At 35.7% G+C, this 22,131-nt stretch overlaps 2 protein-coding genes across 7 annotated transcripts in view; one reads left to right on the forward strand and one right to left on the reverse strand.

Moving 5' to 3' along the window:
- Nucleotides 1-22,131, forward strand: part of PPP4R3B (protein phosphatase 4 regulatory subunit 3B) — a 54,418-nt gene that overhangs the window by 3,484 nt on the left and 28,803 nt on the right. For 5 of the 6 annotated variants that reach the window (XM_059659781.1, XM_059659780.1, XM_059659784.1 and 2 more), the window contains exons 3-7: nt 8,731-8,829; nt 12,137-12,760; nt 16,549-16,626; nt 19,248-19,364; nt 20,985-21,101. In XM_059659781.1, the coding sequence (XP_059515764.1) occupies nt 8,731-8,829; nt 12,137-12,760; nt 16,549-16,626; nt 19,248-19,364; nt 20,985-21,101 (1,035 nt within the window). The remainder of the gene's footprint in view (nt 1-8,730; nt 8,830-12,136; nt 12,761-16,548; nt 16,627-19,247; nt 19,365-20,984; nt 21,102-22,131) is intronic. The other variant, XM_059659783.1, reaches the window with a different exon arrangement.
- LOC132213348 (RNA transcription, translation and transport factor protein-like) lies at nt 3,314-4,313 on the reverse strand. Its single transcript, XM_059659789.1, has one exon. It carries the CDS (start codon nt 4,237-4,239, stop codon nt 3,505-3,507), a length of 735 nt encoding a protein of 244 aa, XP_059515772.1. The 5' UTR covers nt 4,240-4,313; the 3' UTR covers nt 3,314-3,504.

The following is a 22,131-nucleotide window of genomic DNA, read 5'->3' on the forward strand; positions in this document are numbered from 1 at the left end:
TAATATGGATTCTTCTCAGATTGTTTTCAAAATCTTTTGGCTATTGTTAACTATTGGAAAGAACATATTATGGCAGAGGTTGGTACATAAAATAGTCCCCCCAGCATTAGTCCAAAAATACACAATGGTATTTAGAAACTTTGGGACATGGTTTTGTTTGTAATGTTACGCCACTAGAAAATTAAAGTGTTGGAGGGAAAAAATATCTTAATTAAAAAAAAAATTGTGCTATTAGGAAAATGTTTTCTGTAATTAATCAACATTCAAATAATACACTACTGGACTATATATTTTTTTCTAATTGAGGTACTTTTGCTAAAAACATTGAAGTTTAAGAAAACTCTTTGGCAATAATAATACAGAAACGCTTGAATGTCAGAATGATAAACCTGTGTAAATGGGGTCACTTGTTTTACTTTATTTTTGTTTAAATTGAATGCACTTTTCTAATATAAATCCAAGAGCCATTTAGGGGTTATGTTAAACTTTGAACGATTTTTCATATTTTCATCAACATCTTGTTCCTTTTGCACTTTTTACCAAGTTACACAAATTGGGATTTCCGAACACATTGCTATTTTTCTAAGTTCTACCTTCTGTAGAATGTCATTTAAGTTATTCAGTAAATTAGTCTAGAAATTATTTATTTCCAAATGTTTATATGAAGTATATTGATCATTAGTGGATTTTAATTTTAAAAAAAAACTGAATGAATGAGACATCCATAGTTTATAGGATATTTTACTATATTAAAATACATTGAATAAATTCAGAGAGGAATATTCTTTTTTTAACATAGTTCTAAAATGAGCTAAGTAATTAATTGTGTGTTCAAAATAAGTTAGAGTTTAGTTGAATGTCAGATACTCAATATTGGTAGGCTATCATGATTCACATTTTTGTTCCATACTGTGGACAATACTGAAGTAGTAAATGGGAAGGAGAAGATACACTTACCTGAAAGGAGCCAATACACACATTGGAAAGGAAAGAGAATTACCATACAGCTTATTTTAAATGGGTAATAAAGTGCCTGATTCGTATGCCAACAATTTTTTAAAGTTATGTAGACTCAGCCCTGCTGGTCTTGAAAGTGTCATTGGGATATGTACCTCTTCTATTTAACACAATTTGTGTTCATTGGGTTTAGGAAAGAAGTATAAGGAAGTTCTTATCCTTGGTTTTATTGGGAGACAAGACCTAACAGGTGAAACAATTACAGAATGATAATAAAATAGCTGATAAAGTGTTTTAACTCCATTGAAAGATGATGAAAGAATTTCACAGATACAGCAACTAAGGCACAGAAAGGCTAAGTTTAATGACTATACAGTAGGTATATGCCAACACAAAATATTATGGAAAGCAACTTGTATTCCACAGTATTGGGCAGTAGAAAATTAGAAGGAAGAGATTGATTTCGGCCAGAATTATTAAGAAAAACTTCACTCTGGTTGGTGGTACAGTATCGGCTACAGGAACTGTGATAGAGAAGGAAATAGTACACCTAATACAAAAGGTATTAAGGCTATTTGCAGCCTAGGTTTCTTATTTGAGAGCTTGGTTTGCTAAACAAAAGGGACCCATTATAGGTTTTTGAGTAGGGACCCAACATGAAGAAAGTGATACTGTGTTTCGGAAGGGATATGGCAAAGTCATGAATAATGAATTGGGGATGTGGAGGGAAGCAGCTTTAGGTAGCAAGACCTTTTACAATAATTCAGATTTTAAAAAATGAAAGTCTGTTTCAGTGTAGTAAATGGAATGGGAAAGGGGGAGAATTCCAGTATATTTTCAAGAAAGTGCTGGAAGATTTGGTGAATTGTTACATATGAAAGAAAAGGAATCAGAAGTTACTGGTAGTGTTTTTGAATCTTGGAACCAGGAAAATGATGGTTCCCTCCAGAAACTGGGAAGTTGAGAAGAAAGCAGGTTTACATTAATCATTTGGTTAGAGGCGTATTTTAAATGGATAAGACATTCACATTAAGTGTCCAATCGTCACCGGTGACTGACACTATACTTAACGTCTGGAAGACAAAACAGGCTGGGCGCTTAACTTGTTAAAAACTAGAGGCCCAATGCATGAAATTCATGCAAGAGTAGGTCTTCCCCCGGCTGCCGGACACCAGCTTCCTCTGGCACCCAGGATCCGGGCTTCCCTCACAGCCCCGACTTTGTCCAGAAGGACATATGGTCTAATTAGCATATTACAATTTTATTATTATAGATTAGGACAGTATTTGGTAAAACCTCCCATCCTGGACTCCATCCATACAGTTTCCCTTGCTAGAAGCTACCAGTGTTACCATTTTCTTGTATATCTTCCTAGAGGTTTTATACATACGTAAAATAATATGTATAGTCACAGATATTTCTTTTATTGGCATATATGTAGCATGCCATAAACTGTTCAGTGCCTTGCTTTTTTATTTTAATTTAAGCTTTAAAATGATTGTAGAATAAATGGGAAAGTCTTATAAAGAACATCCAGGACTAGAAATACAGTAAGAGTTTGTTGTAGGAGATTCTAATTTGAGAATCATTAAATGATATTTTTAGCAGCAAGAGGTGACCACCTTTGCAAGAGCATAGAATAGAATAGAGCTTAAGACTGAGCTTTGCTGAATTGTCCACATTAATTTATTCATCCAGTAATGCTTGGGTAAGTGATGTTTATGGGTTGGTCACTATCTTTAGTTTGGTTTTTTTAAAGTCCATTTAAACATTTCTGACAGTTTTCATTCGAAGAATGACATGATCCAAAATAGTAACATTAATCTGTGGAATGGAAGAAGGCCAATAACTGGGGTGGGCTACTAGTTGAGAGATCGCAGCATAATCAAAGCAAAAGATAATGTTGAGTCAGGTTAGCGGTGATGGCAGTGGAGATGGGAAGAGATGGATGGATTTGAAACGTATTGGAGGTAGAATTGACAGGGCATACTGCTGGATTAGGTGTTTGATCATCAGGAAGAAGGAATATTCAGTAAAAGAAGATTATGCAATTGGAAAAAGTAGAGAATCAGGAAAATGTCTTCAAACCAAAGAAGAACAGAATTTTGGTAAGGAAAAGACAGTCATTCATTCAGCAAATGGCTGTTCCAAATCCTGCAAGAGAAAGATTGCAAATATTCTAGGTTTTGGTTAGTAGAATGTCCATTGAGATGAAGGTATGGATGAAAATGATCATATATTTATTGTACCTAGCTCTTAATTGGAAAAAAAATACAAAACAATAAAATTAAGGATATTAGGGTTTAGCCTGAGAGTCATGGGGAATGGACTAATGAGTATACAAGGGAGAATGAGATTTCTATAATTTTTTTTTCCCGCTTTCCCAAACTTTATTAAAGAAAAAGCAATGATGGTAAATCTCTAAAACATAGTCAATTTTCTGGGACTCTTCCCTTGAAAATGTGATGTTTGATTTTGAAACACATACCACAGTGTGCATGGTTCTCAACTGTACTAAATAGGTGAGAGGCTGAGATCCTAACAGGTTCATCTCCCAACTTTCCCCAGTCTGTGGTCTGTCTTTGGATCAACAGTAATTGCCTGAACAGCCACTATGGCTTCATTAATTTTTGTCTGTAGCTCTCTGAGCTCTTCTATATGCAGCAATCGCAGAATTTGAGCCGCTTCATTAAGAACTGCATCTCCTGTGTCAAAACCAAGAATATGCGTGTCTAAAGCAACAGGCAACCCCTCTTTTGCTTGAGTTGCTTTAGCAACTGCCTCCTGTGTCAGGCGTTCCTGGGCCAAAATGCGAATTGCCCTAAGCATTACCAGGTAATCATCATGACGTTGAATCTGGAGAAGGTTAGCCAAAGCCATTACACCAGCCTTAAAGTCAGGATTATTAACATCCAAATTGATCAATGGCTCTGCATTTTTAGCTGCATTGTCAGCATTTTTTGTATTATCAGATACTGAGTCCTTATATTTTTCAGCGTTATCTCCATATTCAAGTCTAACGGCTAAACCAAGAAGCCAGTCAATTGCTTCTTGTCGCTCTTCAATCTTGAAAGGACAGCTAACATCTGTGAGAGACTTTTCAAAGAACTTGGGCCAGTCACTGCTGTGGATGTTTCTTAAATGACCTCTGTCTTCAATCTTGTAGTGTCTGATTTTCTGGTCTTCAAGCCAAACAATAAAGTTTCTAAATTCTGTTTCATCTTTGCAGTTGAAGCCGGCGGGGTTGTGGTAGTCGAGGGCCGTCAGCTTGCGGCGGAACATGGTCCCGGCTTCCCGCTCTGTCCCCCGGGCTCCGGCCGGGAGAGGAGAGAGGCGAGGAGCGGCTGGCGGCGAAGCTCCCGAGATTTCTATAATTTTTAAAGCATCAGAATGATGCTTTAAATGACAGCGTGAATTTGTAATGAGTAGAATTCACTCTGTACTTCGAATTATACATCAGTTGCATGAGTAGAGGATGTGAATAATTCGCTTTGGAGGATTGAGTAAGGTGATACCTAGAGTTGTGTTCTGGGTGTTGGTTTGGAGTGGGACCAAGGAGGAATCTGGGAATCAGATGGAGACAGATTTTTCTTATTTATGTGTTTAGGGAGATGCCTAGATAAACAATGCCACAGGGGAGAAGCTTGGGAAGCAAAGCTTCTTAAGAATTTTATGGGGGTTTTTAGAATTTGATCATATTTATCATGTGGCATAGTAATAGAAATGTGGGTTTAATTTTATTTCTAGTTGTGTGATTTTGAGCAAGTTTTCTCTGAATCTCATCTTTTAGAGATACTACCTACATTGTAGAATAGCTGTGAATTAATGTATGAAAAACGCTTTAGCACAGTACCTGACACATAAGTTCAGTGAGAGAACTATATTCATAATAATATAGTAAGCCCAATGTAGGCAGCATTTTCCTCTCTTCAGTGGAAATAAGATCAGAGGTGATACTTCAATGAAAGTCACAGAAATAGTGGACAGTGAAACTTGGAGTTGGGTCCTAATTCTAGTTGAGGATCATTCTACTTGTATTCATATAGATCACTGATTTGGGAAAGATAAACTATTACTACTGTTTATAAGTAGTGTCATCATGTCTGTCTTGGCCTATATGTTTTACCATACTATATTTTAAAAATGCATCCTAGAGGAACTAGGTTAACTATTAGGAACTACCAGAGAGTTACATGCTACATTATCTGGATAAACTCACTGGTTTTCATACTTTTAAATTGATTTTGAATCTACAAATTAAATTCTATAAACCTGATATTTATATTTCCCTTTTTAAAAATTCCTTTTGGGAAACTTCAGCTCTCTCTATATTGAATTTTGTCAGAATTAATAGGGTTAGTCTAGCAACTGTGGTGTTTCAGACATTTCATGACTCTGGATTTATTCATGTTAATGAAGTGGATCAGTACTGGAGAAGTAAACTTAAACAGACAATCCATTGTTTTGTAAGATCCTTTTAAATGTGTCTTTGTGAATATGATATTAAAAACTGGAGACTCTACCCAAAAGAGATGTGATACAGTTTAAAAGTATCATTTAGACTCTGGATTAAGAACCTCTGATTTCAACAATATATGCTCAATAATGTGTATTAATATATAAGATTGAAAATGACATTTTCTTATAATAACACTACATTGTAAAAACCTGATTTGGTAAAGATTAAATTGTCAAGTTTCTCTAGTTCATGTCTTATTCCCATCCTGGGCTTGGATGGGAATAAGACATGGAAAATAATCACCTTATTTTTTTTAAAGGATGAGACCAACTTTTTCTATTCTCCCTGAAAGCTTATTTTAAATCTGATTTCCACAGGGATATAGTGGTGATTAAATGTTTTAGTTAATAGAGGAGGAAAAACTGTAAGCTTCTCTTGGTTTAAGCAGAGGCATTAATAATGTCCCAAAGATATGTGTGCCACACAAATGAGCAAAAAATATATCACAAAGCACAATGGTAAAAAGCAGACCTTACTATGAAAAATTGTACTTGGCTCTATCTAGACTTTTTGGATAGGCTGACACTTCTCATTCTGTTTTATATAGTCTTGTGCCAACTCTGTACTCACATAGGAGCTTTTACACTAACCCATGGAATAAACAATTCTAAAAAGTGCTTCTTCCCAGTAATTTTTTCAACTGCAACAACAGTGTAGAGAAAGGACAGAAGGAAGAATGGAGTTTTGTCACCCATTTGGAGTAGATACTAGAGCTGAAAGGTGCCTACTCCGATGAAACTTCCCTATCCTCGATTTACCAACTAGAGATACACTAAGGTCAGGTTCTCAAATTTGACTTACCCAAAGAATTACCTCGGACCCTAGTTAAAAATAAGGGTTCTTGGGCTTCGCTCTAGATCTGCCCCTAAGAAGAGGCATTTCCCAGAGTCAATCCTTTCTGCATTGAAAAAAGGACTCTGAATATAAATCCCATTTAGTTTTAGGGATTTTGACTGGCTTAGGGGGGAAAGTTTCCATTAGGAACGGGAAGGAAAGAACAAAAGAAAATGATTAAGAGGAGGATTTGGGTAACCTTAATTCAGACTTTGCTGCTTACCTGGACTTTCTCTTAGAAGGTAGATTGGAACCAAAATTGAAAAGGCTTTGGTGCCTGGAATAAAGGTTTTGGATTTCGTTCTCTCCAAAGTGGAATGCATAGTTTGAAGCACTAAAATTTGAGAAGAAACCCGTTTTCAGAAATTGTTTTGCTAAATATTTAATATAAAGTCACATGGTCAAGAGTCAAAAACAGATACGGTATTCTGAAAGAAGAGTAACATTTCCATGAAAAGAGTTCTTCACCTATTGTGAATTATTGTAGCCTATCTGTGCAGATAACTGTTTACAGGTATTTTTCAATTTAAACTAACCTGTAACCCTAACAAAAGAAACAAGTGCCTTAAAAATGGTTGGTAACAATAACCTAAGTGCAAGTGAACAAGGTAATAATTAAACTGACATTTATACTCCTAGTGTAATTGTTCAGTCAAAAAGAAACAATGGTAACATAGATCTTACAAGAAGTTACCCATCCCAAAAATTCAGAATTATTAAAAGTGATGTTAAATATGAATTTGTGTCTACTGTCATTTGTGAGCATACTGTGCCCTAAATGTATACTGCATCTTAAAATGCTAATAATGGTAGAGAGAAATTATAATTCAGACATTTAAAAGTATTATTTATTTTATCTTTATGTAAACTTTTCTATTTCTATTTTAGTGTATGTTTTTAAAAGTATTGCTATACTAATATTATGTTCCTGTATATAATATAAGTAATTTGAGCACAGGTAAAGATGTTTTGGAGACCACTGTTCAGGAAGCTGTTTGGAAGAGGGATCTAAGACAACTCAGGGACTGAGGAAAATACATAGACCCTGAGCAGGTGTCTTAGTGCTTTAACCTAACTAGCACTGTTTTTATCTTTTATTTTTTTAAATTGGAGATTTTTAGTAAATTTTGTTTGTAAAAAGAGTTTTGCTGGGTTTGTTTAAAAAAAAAAAAAAAAGGTTTCAAAACCTCTCTTGTAGATGGGGGAGCCACTGAGAGTTTTTAAATAAAAGTATGACCTGATAAAATTTTATGATCTGGTGGCAAACTTCCCTTCCAAGAAGCATAGCTAGGCAGAAGCTAGAAAACTGATTTCTACCTGTTCTTTTTACCTGGTCACACAGCAAAATAGATAGTCATCTGAGGCCTGGATTAATTAAAGCATATTTTTTTTTATTTACTGGTTAGAACTACCAGAATATTGAAAAGTTTTTATTTTGAAAACTTTGTCTTTATTAATCTGGGACTCACTTTCAATTTTATATTTTTTAGTACAAGGTCAGATGAACAATTATTAAATACAGTGTTTTTGTAGATTATATTTTTGCTAATTAGGGTATAAATTCAAATATTCATATTTTGAAAATTACAGTTTTAGCCATATTAAACTTTCATTATGTATCCTAAAAGAATTTTCATTTTATTTGAGTGTTGCAGTGATTTTAGTGTTTAAACATGTATGTGCGTTTTAGTTTAAGCCCAGACCTTAGTTTTTAATAAAGGGGTTGAAAACTTTTTCCTAAATGCATAACTAACCTTTTCGTGGGGAGATGATTAAGGGCATTCTGGGAAAGTACTCACCTGAACCGGTGGTTCTTAATTTTTCTACAACCTAAGCTGCTGAACTAGGTGCTGTTGGTAGTACAGATAAAGCAAGTTTTCTTCATTTTCCCTTCATTTTATATTTCTTAATATTCTGAAGGCTTTTCCAGATTTTTTTTAAAAAAAACAAAAATAGAAAGCATTAAACCTTAAGATATTTTTAGCTATTAGCCTATTTACAACCAGTTGACAACTAGCTTAAGGAAAAAATAAACTTGTAGGTGGTTAGTGAGTGGAACAGCTGACTTTCTGGAAACAATAGAAAGTAGATGATTAGAATATCTACTTACAGTTTAGCCAAGAATGGCTAGACTTTCCATTAAACATTTCTTGGTAACATGAGCCAGAGCCTGCTAACCTGTTTTAGTCTTTTTTGTTTTACAATATTGCTCAATGTCAGTTTTAGTGACAAAGCTACTATTTCATTGCCAGTATATTACTAAAGTTTCAGTGGGTAACAAAATAGTTATATGATGTCAATCAAGTGTCCATTAATTGCACTTATGAGAGGGCATTTGTCATTGCTGTGCTGTTTTCTGTCTTTTTTATATTTTGTTTCTTTTCAAGTGTGATGATCTAGAAGTCTTTGTTTTTAAACAGGATACATTAATCGTTTGGTCAGAAGCTGAAAACTATGATCTGGCTCTAAGTTTTCAGGAAAAAGCTGGCTGTGATGAGATCTGGGAAAAAATTTGTCAGGTAAGGGTCTTTGAATAATATTTAACTTAACATTTATATGCTTTCTTGAATTTTTTTTCTTTTTACCTAGAAGATGTATATGTGGAGAGGTAATGTCTTCATGTGAGATTTTGGTAACCTAATCTAGAAATTTCTTCTATATTTTATAGCAAAATTTTTTACTTAAAATTTTTTTTAGTTATCATAATTTTGTTTATCACTTCAGATTTTAATACCCTGTAAAATGTCAAGATCTTTCAACAACAAACAAAAAGTTAAATATTTATATTCTAAAGCTTTAAGATTTTATATATTTCATCACCCATTTGCCTAATGTTCATGAATACTGTGTACCAGAAACTAATGATCGAAAGTGCTCACAGCTTCAACTTGTGAAGAACTTACATGATATAGGATAAATGGTAACTCTCAGATAACTGGAATTTTTTTAAATAAAGTTTTTATTTTAAAAGATTCAGATTTACAGAAAATATGAGCAGAAAGTAGAGTTTCTGTATACTCCCCTCCCTGACATCACCACCCCTGGTTCTCCTGTTATTAGTATCTTACATTAGTATGATAAACTTGTTACAATTAATGAACTAAACATTTATTATTATTATTATTCATATACTATTATTAGCTAAAGCCCATCCTTTAATCAGCTATCCTCAGTTTTAAATCCAGTATCCTTTTTCTGCTCCAGGATCTCATTCAGAATTCCACATTGCACTTATTTCTTTTTCATTTTTTATTGAATTTATTTATTTAGGGTGACATCTGTTACTAAAATTATGAAGGTTTTAGGTGTACAATACATCATTGATATATTATATTGTGTGTCTACCACCCCAAGTCAAGTTCCTTCCATTACCATTTAACCCCTTTCTACTTCCCCCCATTCCTCTTTCCTTCTGGTCACCATACTATTGTCTGAGTTTTTTGTTGGTTTTTTTTTGTTGTTGTTGTTTTTTGCTTGATCCCTTCACCTTTTTCACCTAGCTCAGCAACACCTCTCCCTTCTGACAGCTGTTAGTCTGTTCTCTATCTATGAGTCTGTTTCTATTTTGTTTTTTAGTTTATTTTTGTTCAATTAGATTCTGCATATAAATGAAATCATATGGTACTTATCTTTCTCTAATGGGCTCATTTCACTTAGCATAATCCTCTCCAGGTCCATTCATGCTGTCAAAAGGGGTAAGATTCCCTTCTTTTTTTATGGCCAATTAGTATGCCATTGCATAAATGTACCACAGCTATTTAATCCACTCATCCACTGATGGACACTTGGGCTGCTTCCAAATCTTGACTATAGTAAATAATGCTACAATGAACATAGGGATGCATATATTCTTTCAAATTAGTGTTCAGGTTTCTTCTGATATAATCCCAGAAGTAGAATCGTGAGGTCATAAAGCAGTTCCATTTTTAATATTTTGAGGTAACTCCATATGCTTTCCACAGTGGTTGCACCCACATTACATTTAATAGTTATGTCTCCTTAGATAAATCTTTGCTGTGAACAGTCACTGGAATTTTAAATTAATCTTTTTTTTTTTTTTAATATATTTTATTGATTTTCCACAGAGAGGAAGGGAGAGAGACAGAGAGCCAGAAACATCGATCAGCTGCCTCCTGCACATCCCCCACTGGGGACGTGCCCGCAACCCAAGTACATGCCCTCGACCGGAATCGAACCCGGGACCCTTCAGTCCACAGGCTGACGCTCTATCCACTGAGCCAAACTGGCTTCGGCTTAAATTAATCTTAACATTCATTTTAGCTGCCATCCTCTATAATAAAAGCCTAATATGCTAAGTGTCTGTTCATCCAGTTGCCTGTTCAACCAATCAAAGCATAGTATCTAATGATATGCTAAGGCTGCTCAACCACTTGCTATCATGTGCACTGACCACCAGGAGGTAGACAATCGACTGATCAACCAGTCACTGTGACATGCACTGACCATCAGGGGCAGACACTCCAACCAGTAGGTTAGCATGCTACTGGGTTCCAGCTGATTAGGACTGAGCAAGATAGGCCAGACACGCCCTGGAGCCCTCCCGTGGCCCCCACCAGCTGGCCAACCTCCAGCATCTGTCCCTGGCCCCGATTGTGCACCGGTGGGGTCTCTCAGCCTGACCTGCACCCTCTCGCAATCTGGGACCCCTCGGGGGATGTCGGAGAGCTGGTTTCGGCCCAACGGTGGAACAACCTGTCGCTATGACACACACTGACCACCAGGGGGCAGACAATCAATGCAGTCACTGCCCGCTGATGGTCTGTGGGCTCCCACAGGGGGAAGCACGGTTCAGCCAGAAGCCGGACTCACGGCTGGCGAGTGCAGCAGCAGTGGTGGGAGCCTCTCCCACCTCTGCAGCAGCACTAAGGATGTCCTACTGATGGCTTAGGCCAGCCGTGGGCAAACTATGGCCCGCGGGCCGGATCCGGCCCTTTGAAATGAATAAAACTAAAAAAAAAAAAAAAAAACACAAAAAACCGTACCCTTTTATGTAATGATGTTTACTTTGAATTTAGTTCACACAAACACTCCATCCATGCTTTTGTTCTGGCCCTCCGGTCCAGTTTAAGAACCCATTTTGGCCCTCGAGTCAAAAAGTTTGCCCACCCCTGGCTTAGGCCCACTCCCTGCAGGGGGCCTAAGCCATCAGTTGGACATCCCCTGAGAGGGCAGGCTAGGCTGCGGGACAACACCACCACCACCACCCCAGTGCACGAATTTCGTGCACCGGGCCTCTGCCTCTAGTTTTCTATAAAGTGGTTGCCTACTGTGATATCCTATTATAGTCTACTAGAGGCCTGGTGCATGAATTTGTGCATGGGTGGGGTCTGGCTGGCTCCGCCCCCAATCAGGGTTGGAGGGCGATTGGGGGCAAGGGGGGAGGCCATGGGCAGTTGGCCAGCTGGCCCCGCCCCCTGGTTGAACTCCTGGTCGAGGGAAATTTGCATATTAGCCTTTCATTATATAGGATTTTGACTGTTGTCATTTTCATTGACATCAGTTTTCCCTCTAGTGATTCTTATCACTAAAGGTTCTTAGTAGTTTTATGCATCTGACTGCAGTCATTTTTTCCCCTAGATCTTTCCAGTAATAGTGCGACATAGTATAATAAAGTGGCCAAAGAAATTGTAGTGTGAATCTTCTGATTCGCTTATTTGACATATGGCTCTAAATCATTAGACTTTTCTTAACTGGGAGTAGATAGTTTCTTTATTTTTACTTAAGCTCACTGGTCAGTAATATGATTTCCAAAAATTTGAGTGTATTTATATTTTAAGGTAACCAGCTATACTTGGATATTTTCAGGTTCAAGGTAAGGATCCATCAGTGGAAGTCACACAGGACCTCATTGATGAATCAGAAGAAGAACGATTTGAAGAAATGCCTGAAACTAGTCATCTGATTGACCTGCCCACATGTGAACTCAATAAACTTGAAGAGATTGCTGACTTAGTTACCTCAGTTCTCTCCTCACCTATCCGTAGGGAAAAGCTGGCTCTGGCCTTGGAAAATGAAGGCTATATTAAAAAACTACTGCAGCTCTTCCAAGCTTGTGAGAACCTAGAAAACACTGAAGGCTTACACCATTTGTATGAAATTATTAGAGGGATCTTATTCCTAAATAAGGCAACTCTGTTTGAGGTAATGTTTTCTGATGAGTGTATCATGGATGTTGTGGGATGCCTTGAATATGACCCTGCTTTGGCTCAGCCAAAAAGGCACAGAGAATTCCTGACCAAAACTGCAAAGTTTAAGGAAGTTATACCAATAACAGACTCTGAACTAAGGCAAAAAATACATCAGACTTACAGGGTACAGTACATTCAGGACATCATTTTGCCGACGCCATCCGTTTTTGAAGAGAATTTTCTTTCTACTCTTACATCTTTTATTTTCTTCAACAAAGTTGAGATAGTCAGCATGTTGCAGGTAAGTAAGATGTTCTTTATAATTTTGTTTTCAGATGTTTAGTTTCATTAATTGTTCAAGCTGTTGTTCATTCCTTCTTTTTGAAAGATTTCTTTGGTTTTATCTCATGGCTTTCTGAAGGAGAATCTTAATGTGACCTTTTATATTTTTAAGTGTCCTATGATGTAGCTGGGTTTTATTTCACTTTTTTTTTCCTTTTTAAAAATTGTGGTAGAATATACATGACATGAAATTCACCATTTTAACCATTAAGTGTACAATTCTCAACTTAAGTACATTCACCTCTGTCCATTTTCAGAACTTTCCCATCATCCCAAACAGGAACAGCTATTTTTAAATCATCTTTTATTCCATTTTGTGAGACTTAGTTATTATTGGTATATGTATAAGTTTGAGTGCTTAAAACTGCCCAAGTAATTACAATGTGCAGCCAGGATTGAAAAATATTCATTCATTTTCAGCAAATAATAATTAGATTATTTGCTATGTGAGGTTGATTTTATTCTGTCTCCTTGAGTTGTAAAATACGAGTTTTATACCATATTTATCATGTTTATCTTTTATACCCTAACAATGTAGTAAACATGATTTTGAAGAGTTTTCTTCACTTGTGATAGTATGCTGTATGCACAGTTTCCTATATAACTGTCGCTGTTATTTCCATATTAGTCACTAAGTTTATTGAGCAGCAACTTTATACTTAGTGTACTGGTTCTCAAGTATGGCCCGTGGACGACTCAGGATCCCTGGATCCCTTTTAGACAGGTCTGTGAGGTTTTCATTTTTCCAGCTTCATGTCAGTGTCAGGCTCTATTTTCTTCATTATATTTCAACCAAAACAACACATCACAGCAGACTGAATGCTGAAGAAGATATGTGAATCTAGCTGTCCTCTGTTAAGACAAACATTAGAGAGATTTGAAAAAATGTAAAACAGCCATTCTTTATAAATTTTTAAATTTTGGAGTCATATAGTTCTCATAAAAATAATATTTATATAAACATAATAGCTTACTTTTAAATGAATTAATAACTTTTAAAATGTATCAGTTTTAAGTATGGTAAATATTGATAAACATAACCGACATAGTAAAAGCTCTTTGGGCCCCTCAGTAATTTTTAAGAGTTTAGAGGTCTCTTGAGACCAAAGAGTTGAGAATCTCTGGCTTAGTATTTAGTAATGAGATTTCATTTTATGATACTTCCAACCATTATTCACCTTCCTATTATTGTTACTTTACCTTCATGTAGCGTTTACTTCTCCAGATCAATTTTTCACTGAGCAGTTTTTTGTTATCCACAGTGATAAATGTGAGGGAAGTTAGACTTAACACATTATGTTTAATTTACAATCCATGGGACCTGCTTTTTTTTTTTTTTTTTAAATTTCAGAAAGGAAGGGAGAGGGAGGGAGGGAGGGAGGGAGGGAGGGAGAGAGAGAGAGAGAGAGAGAGAGAGAGAGAGAGAGAGAGAGAGAGAGAACATCAATGATGAGAGAGAATCATTGATCGGCTGTGTCCTACATGCCCTCTCCTGGGGTTCGAGCCCACAACCCGGACATGTGCCCTTGATGGAAATCAAACCCGAAACCCTTTAGTCCGCAGGCTGACGTTCCATCCACAGAACCAAACCAGCAAGGGCTATGGGAACTCATTTTTTAAAATCATACTGTACAATTCAGGATGCCATTTCACTTCCTGATAGAAAAAAAGTCAGAAAGTAGACCCACAGTCAATATAGCTGTTGTAAAGGACCCAGTGACAAAAGCTGAAGTGTATCTTTCAAATGACTGCCTTTGACTTCAGAGCATTGATTACCAAAATCAGTGTTTTTGAAAAATATAAATTATGCAAACTAATTTATAACATTTTGTATGTCATTTTATATATTTTATCACAGGCTTATTTGTGAAGGCTATAATTATATAAATCAAGTGTAGCTTTAAAAAGGAAAGTTATTCATTTCTGGTCCATGAGATGTATTTGAAAAAATAGCCAGATACTGGAAACTACTTATTGTTTAGGGCTTACCACTTGATTATCTCTTATGTGCCAGCCATGATGCAGAATTCTACTTTCAACAGTGTGTGAGAAGAAAGTAATTAAGCTTATGGCCATTGGCCTCTTAACGGCTGATTTCTTACAGCTCAACTCTGATTTCCATGTAAAAATTTTGTGGCTTGGTAGTAGGTATTTCCAAATAACCCTTCTTGTGATGTACATATCTGTAGCTTCTTAAATGTGTATTAACCTGCTGTTACATAAGTTATATAAGGCAAGTGAACATAAGAATTTTAGCTAACTGGACCAAAATGAGGTAGTGTAAAGGCACATAACTCCTAGACTAACAAGTTATTTAACTGTGAAATTATTTAGTGTAGTCATTGGCTCCTAGTATGTACTGTAATACATGTTGAGATTCTCTTTAGCATGATAGAAGCATAATGTTTTAGTTGACCTGAATTTTTCTAGTTGTTCAAAACCCCTTGTGCCCAGAATTCAGAAATATACTGTAAAATGTTTGCAAATTAAATTCCTAAAAGCCAAAAAAGTGAAGTAATTTCCACACAGCTACAGATTAAGAACCTGTTTAGAATAAATTATAGGACAGCTTTCTCAAATGTTGGCATTTTAACATGTTACATGTAATTCCACTATTACACAGATGAGAGTTGAGCTAAAAACAAATCCAGTAAAATCAAGGATTTCGTTCTTTTTGACATATTTTTGCCTATGTCAAGATTTCAGCACTGAAAGAGAAATTTTTAACTTTTCATTCCAGTTACTAATTAAATACGTAAAATCTTCCAATACCTTTTCGAAAACAACTGATGATAAACATATGGCCCTTCATTTTGTTTTAGATGTTTTGGGCCTCAAGTATAGGAATTAGCATATTAGATGTTACTTAATAGATTTGTCCCATTCTAGTGTGTGTGTGGGGGGGGGGGGGGGGTGAGCGGGGGAGGCTTTGATTTGTTTCATAACTTTGTAGTATTTAGGGTCCTATCCTGTAGTTCATTTTATTGGGTGGGAATGACAAAAATCTCATTATGCAAGAGACTTGGATTCTAAATCTATCTCTGTCACTAGCTATTCACAGGTAAATCCACTCTTTGTAACTTAGTCTTATAAAATTTAAAATTGGACTAGGTAATCTTTTAAAGCCTGATCTAATTCTAAAAATGGTATATGTGTTCAGTATGAAAAACAGTTATGGTAGAATTGTCATTTAGCTGTGTCCTTACATGTAAGACTCTACACCAGCAATTTTCAACCTTTTTCATCTCAACAGTATTAAAGGCAGTTATTGTAGTGTTTTCTTGTTCAGTGGTATCCTTGGAGACCACAGAACATGTAAGACTCTACACCAATGATTTTCAACCTCTTTCATCTCATGTTACATGTAAGCTAATTACTAAAATTATGCGGCACACACACAAAAAAATGTTTTAATCTGCTATGGGTTAAAGATCTTCAAACTTGTTTGAATTATGTTTAAATTGAGAGTAAATAGACCCCAAAAGAGAGCTAAAGAGGCTCTAAGTCAAAGTAAATGAGTGTTTATGCATGACTTCTAGAGTATTTATTTTTGTTTTCCAAGAGTTCTTTATAGTTGACGTTTCTAGTTACATGAAATATTAATGTATGTATAACTAATAATGGTATAGTCAAGTTTTGAATATTAAAACAAAATTTGTATATATCATATAAATGAGTATAATTCATACTTTTAATATTTCATAGTAATTAATGTTAATTTTAAAATTAATATTTTTTCTCATGTAGGAAGATGAGAAGTTTTTGTCTGAAGTGTTTGCACAACTAACAGATGAGGCTACAGATGATGATAAACGGCGTGAATTGGTAATTTATTTATTCTTGAAATTCAAACCCTTAAAGAGCACTTGCTCTTTGGGCATACAGGCTTTTGATTTTGAATTTGTTAAGAGAAAATTTTTTATAATTAGAGTATGAGATAAAATATATGTACTTAAATTATGCTATAAATAGTTATTCTCAAACTTATTGTTTTATATATTTTAGAAATTTCTTAAGATATTTGATGTGGGTTCCCCTCTCCATGAGGGAAACTGTGTGTCTTACAAATTCCAAAATCAGATATGTGGGTTATGTTAGGACAGAACTACAAACTCATGCATTTTCTTGGTTGTAGATACAGTATAGAGATGCTTTTCTTTTTTTTTTTTTTTTTTTTGGACATAATTGACATTTATTGAACCTTTCATTCCAGAATATCAGATTATACATTTTTCTCCAGCGCACATGAAATATTCTCTTTTTTTTAATTAAATCTTTATTGTTCAGATCATTACATTTGTTCCTCTTTTTTTCCCCCCATAACTCCCCTCCTCCCAGTTCCCGCCCCACCCTCCGCCCTCACTCCCCACCCACTGTCCTCATCCATAGGTGCACGATTTTTGTCCAGTCTCTTCCCACATCTCCCACACCCCTTTCCCCCCCAAGAATAGTCAGTCCATTCCCTTTCTATGTCCCTGATTCTATTATAATCAACAGTTCATTCTGTTCATCAGATTATTTATTCACTTGATTCTTAGATTCACTTGTTGATAGATGCATATTTGTTGTTCATAATGTGTATCTTTACCCTTTTCTTCCTCTTCCTCTTCTCAAAGGACACCTTTCAGCATTTCATATAATCCTGGTTTGGTGGTGATGAACTCCTTTAGCTTTTCCTTACCTGTGAAGCTCTTTATCTGACCTTCAATTCTGAATGATAGCTTTGCTGGATAAAGTAATCTTGGTTGTAGGTTCTTGGTATTCATCACTTTGAATATTTCTTGCCACTCCCTTCTGGCCTGCAAAGTTTCTGTTGAGAAATCAGCTGACAGTCGTATGGGTATTCCCTTGTAGGTAACTGAGTTTCTTTCTCTTGCTGTTTTTAAGATTCTCTCTTTATCTTTTGCTCTTGGCATTTTAATTATGATGTGTCTTGGTGTGGTCCTCTTTGGATTCCTTTTGTTTGGGGTTCTCCGCGCTTCTTGGACCTGTAAGTCCATTTCTTTCACCAGGTGGGGGAAGTTTTCTGTCATTATTTCTTCAAATAGGTTTTCAATATCTTGCTCTCTCTCATCTTCTGGCACCCCTATAATTCTGATGTTGGTACGCTTGAAGCTGTCCCAGAGGCTCCTTACACTATCCTCGCATTTTTGGATTCTTTTTTCATTTTGCTTTTCCGGTTGGATGTTTTTTGCTTCCTCGCATTTCAAATCATTGACTTGATTCTTGCGCTCCTCTGGTCTGTTGTCGGGCGTCTGTATAATATTCGTTATTTCAGTCCGTGTATGCTTAATTTCTCGTTGGTTCCCCAATATAAGATCGAGGGTCTTATTAGTTTTCGTGTAGATCTCATTAAGTTTATCGACAGCTTCTAAACAGTTCTTGAGAGACCTTAAAAGTGTGGTTCTGAACTCTATATCTTCCATTGACAATTTTGTCCTGTTTCTTTGTCTCCGCATTTTGTTATACTTCCTTGGTGTACCCCCTAGTGGTTTTTGTTCGAAGTCTTATAGTTAAATCTTGATTGTTGTAGCTAATTCCAGGGAGGGTTTGACCTCCAGGCCAAGTGGCTATGAGAATCAGCTGTGTCAGCAGTGAGAGAACTTCTGTCCTCTAGGGAGGTGCTAATCTAGCCTTTGCCTGAGGCTATCCGGCAAATGCCTCTGTGCAGGGCTTGGGCGGGGCGGGTCGCACAGGATCAACAGGGTGGGCCGGAGAGAGCAGTTTTGGCGGCTCTCAGTCCTGTCCCCAGGGGCTCTGCCTCTCTGAGTCCCAGCACCCGCTGCAAAGCTGGGAGAGAAAGCTGCACTCGCTCTGACCGAAGCCAGACAGTCCCGCTTCTCCCGTTTGAGTCTGGGTCCCTAAAGACTCGCCCGGATCTGGTGCTCAGAGTCTGCGACTCCCTCCCGATTGAAAACAACAACCGCGCCCTCCGCCGCCAGCCCGCTCCGCGCACTCCGCACCTCAGAATTTGACTTCAGCACTGCGCCTCCTCTGAGTGGCCGTGTGCGTTTCTCTTTCCTCCTAGTTGTAGGACTTCCACTCAGCCAGCGTTCCTGTGGTTCTGGGTGATGTCCGTTCCGTGTTTTAGTTTCACTTTTGAAGTAGTTGTTCCGATGCTTTTCTTTTTAAACAAGTGGCAAGGGGACTGCTTCTTAAATAGATGAATGATAAATAATTGCTTCTTGGAAATTTTTTTCTTATGAATGTGTTTATAATAACTTTATTGAGATAAAAACCATGCTTTGAGGGAAGAGAATAGTAATTGCTGTTTACCAGCAGTTTGTTAATTTTTCAAACATTATAATCAGGTACTTGGGTTTTAAGAAGTAATGAAAGATTGCTGACTTAAAATCCTTGAGAAGGGTGTTGTTTATCACATTACAGTGTGCTGTAAGTTTACATGTATGTGTATCAATGTCTCACTGTACTTTCTAACATTACAGGTTAATTTTTTCAAGGAGTTTTGTGCATTTTCTCAGACATTACAACCTCAAAACAGAGATGCATTTTTTAAAACTTTGGCAAAGTTGGGCATTCTTCCTGCTCTTGAAATTGTAATGGTAATTATACAGCTTTTCTTCGTGTTTTTGAAATTGAGAATTTGTAATAGATTTATATTATGGATTGAAACTATTTATTATAGCAATGTATATTGAATTTTATAATTTAAGTTATGCTTCTCTTGATAGTGAATTATACAAGTGTTTTCAATCTTCAGATTTTTATTAACTTAAATTTATAATATTACTATGTAATCACTTGCATATAATATGGCTTCAGGTGAATAAAAATCCCATATAAGACTTTCTCTTCTGTAACCACATTAAGTATGTTTCATAGAAATAAAATAAAATGTCTTTCCTTTTTAGACCAGTGAGTGGCGTGAGGGCAGACTGAATCAAAGGTGCTCATGATTAGGGCAGTGGTTCTCATACTTTTGTTTATTAGTTTTATCCATTGATATTTATTACATGAAAAATTAAAACTGAGAGTATTTTAAGTATTAATTTATTTTAAAATAATAACCACCCAATTATATGTTAACATAAATAATATAACTTTAATGAAAAAATAATTTTTCTAAAACAAAATATATTTAAGTGAAAAGAATGGCATTGTTTCATATTTTTTAAACATTTTTCAAAAATTTACTTACTGATTTGGGGTGGGGGGGCAGAGGGAAAATGAGAGAGAAACATCAATTTGTTAGTCCACTTATTTATATAGTCATTGATTGATTCTTATCTGTGCCTTGACCAGTGATCAAACCCACAATCTTGGCATATCCAGACAAGCTACCTGGTCGTGGCCTGTTTCATATTTTCTAACAATACCTTTAATGTCTGGCTTAGTAGAAAATAGAGTCTCATAGTAGCTTCAGCATTTAATTTGTTGTGATACCACGGGTTGTGTAGCCTCTTAAAAACCCAACTATACTTGTGATAGACTGAGAGTGAAGAGGCCATTAATGCCCTAGTATTTATTATTATTATGAAAATAATTTTAATCTCATACACTTCCTGAAAAGAATCTTAGACTCCTTGTACGGATTCCCTGCACCACATTTTGAGAACTGCTGAGTCATAGAATGTTTTCAGAATCTCCTGAAAATTTTGTAACTTATGAATCATGTATTCTTTACATGTTGAAAGAGGACAAACATTCAGAATCACTACCTTAAAAAGTTAAGTTGTAGAAAGAGTAAAAATACCCGAAGTGTTTTCAAAAGCATCCTCTAATAGGAGAATCATAATAGAGAAATCAGTTACTAAGGTGTAAAGTAACTGGCAAATCCAGGATCAAAGACAGATTCTGTAAGGTTTTAAAGACTTAACTAGGAGACATCATTCACATTTTTGCATATATTTAAATCAATAATTCTCCCCCCCCCAAAAAAAAACCCACAAAACCAACCTTTTGTTACAGTGCTGCTTTATAATCCTATGCTGATGCTTAAATTTAAATCCTCTGAGTATTTATTTTTGTGGTGATAAAATCTGGTGGAAACTAATCATTGAGCTATCTAAAACTTTTTAATATTTGTAAAATGACAGGTTATGTATTTTGATTCCAGTACAATTAAATCCAAAAAGTTGGAGGTGTACATAGATTTGGGAAAAAAGAAAATACAGCATAACATTTGTTAACAATCTCTAAGTAATCTATTTTCCTTTCATCAGGGCATGGATGATTTGCAAGTCAGATCAGCTGCTACAGATATATTTTCTTATCTAGTAGAGTTTAGTCCATCCATGGTCCGAGAGTTCGTAATGCAAGAAGCCCAGCAGAGTGATGATGTAAGTAATAATGCTTTGGTTCTATGTGAATTACCTATAGAATAGTGTTTGCAAACTTTTGAGAGAAAATTATGGCCATAATTTTAATCTTTTATGAAGCAAAATAATAAATTTCTAATCATTTGTGACTATGGCAAGCCCAGAATATGTGCCAATTGATTTGCATAGTATTCAGTTGGCAATTGGATTGACAGTTTATTTTAAAAAGCATATTCAAATTAGTTTTGAGATTGAAATAAATGATCATCATAGAATCAAATTCTTACATACTAGTCTTAAAAAACTTTTAAAGTGCTAATGAAATATAATTTCAAGCCTCATAGGTCAGGCACTTACCAAGTATAACTAATAAGTTACTTTCACTATGTTCAAATGTGTATTTTCTTTTTAGTGTGGATGAATGTTTAATAATAAGACCAATATTGTGTTTTCCCACTACAGAAATATTTACACTTTTCCCTTAAACTGTTTTTAAGACAATATGAACATATAGCTGTAATTTTAAGTACTCTTTCTTATTTTAGTGTTAAGTAGAAAATAACAAATATTATGTCCCTTCATTTTTTAAATATATTTTTTTATTGATTTCAGAGAGGAAGAGAGAGATAGGGAGATAGAGAGATAGAAATATCAATGATGAGAGAGAATCATTGATCCGCTACCTCCTGCACTCCCCCCACTGGGGATTGAGCCCACAACCTGGGCATGTGCCCTAACCCGGAATCGAACCTTGACCTCCTGTTCCATGGATTGACACTCAACCACTTAGCCATGTGGGTCAGGCTAATTATTTCCTTCATAATGGTTTTGAATCCCAGTGTTAATTTGATCCTTATATTATTGAATTAAACTATAGTTGTTTCATATGTTTTGTGCTTAATCTCTTAACTTAGATTTTTATGTCTGTCTTTCATAGATATTGCCAGTGTTTTTTTTTAAAGCACTTTTATTTAGAAACAGATTGGGCTAATGGCATAGTTTAGGCAGTAGAAAAGAAATAAAAGACATATTTTATGTTAAGTATTTTAAG

This window comes from Myotis daubentonii, chromosome 12 (assembly GCF_963259705.1).
Source record: "Myotis daubentonii chromosome 12, mMyoDau2.1, whole genome shotgun sequence".
NCBI classification, from domain to species: domain Eukaryota; kingdom Metazoa; phylum Chordata; class Mammalia; order Chiroptera; family Vespertilionidae; genus Myotis; species Myotis daubentonii.

Bases quoted from the DNA above. Each gene is read 5' to 3' on its own strand.
- LOC132213348 (XM_059659789.1), bottom strand. From the start codon at position 4,239: ATGTTCCGCCGCAAGCTGACGGCCCTCGACTACCACAACCCCGCCGGC.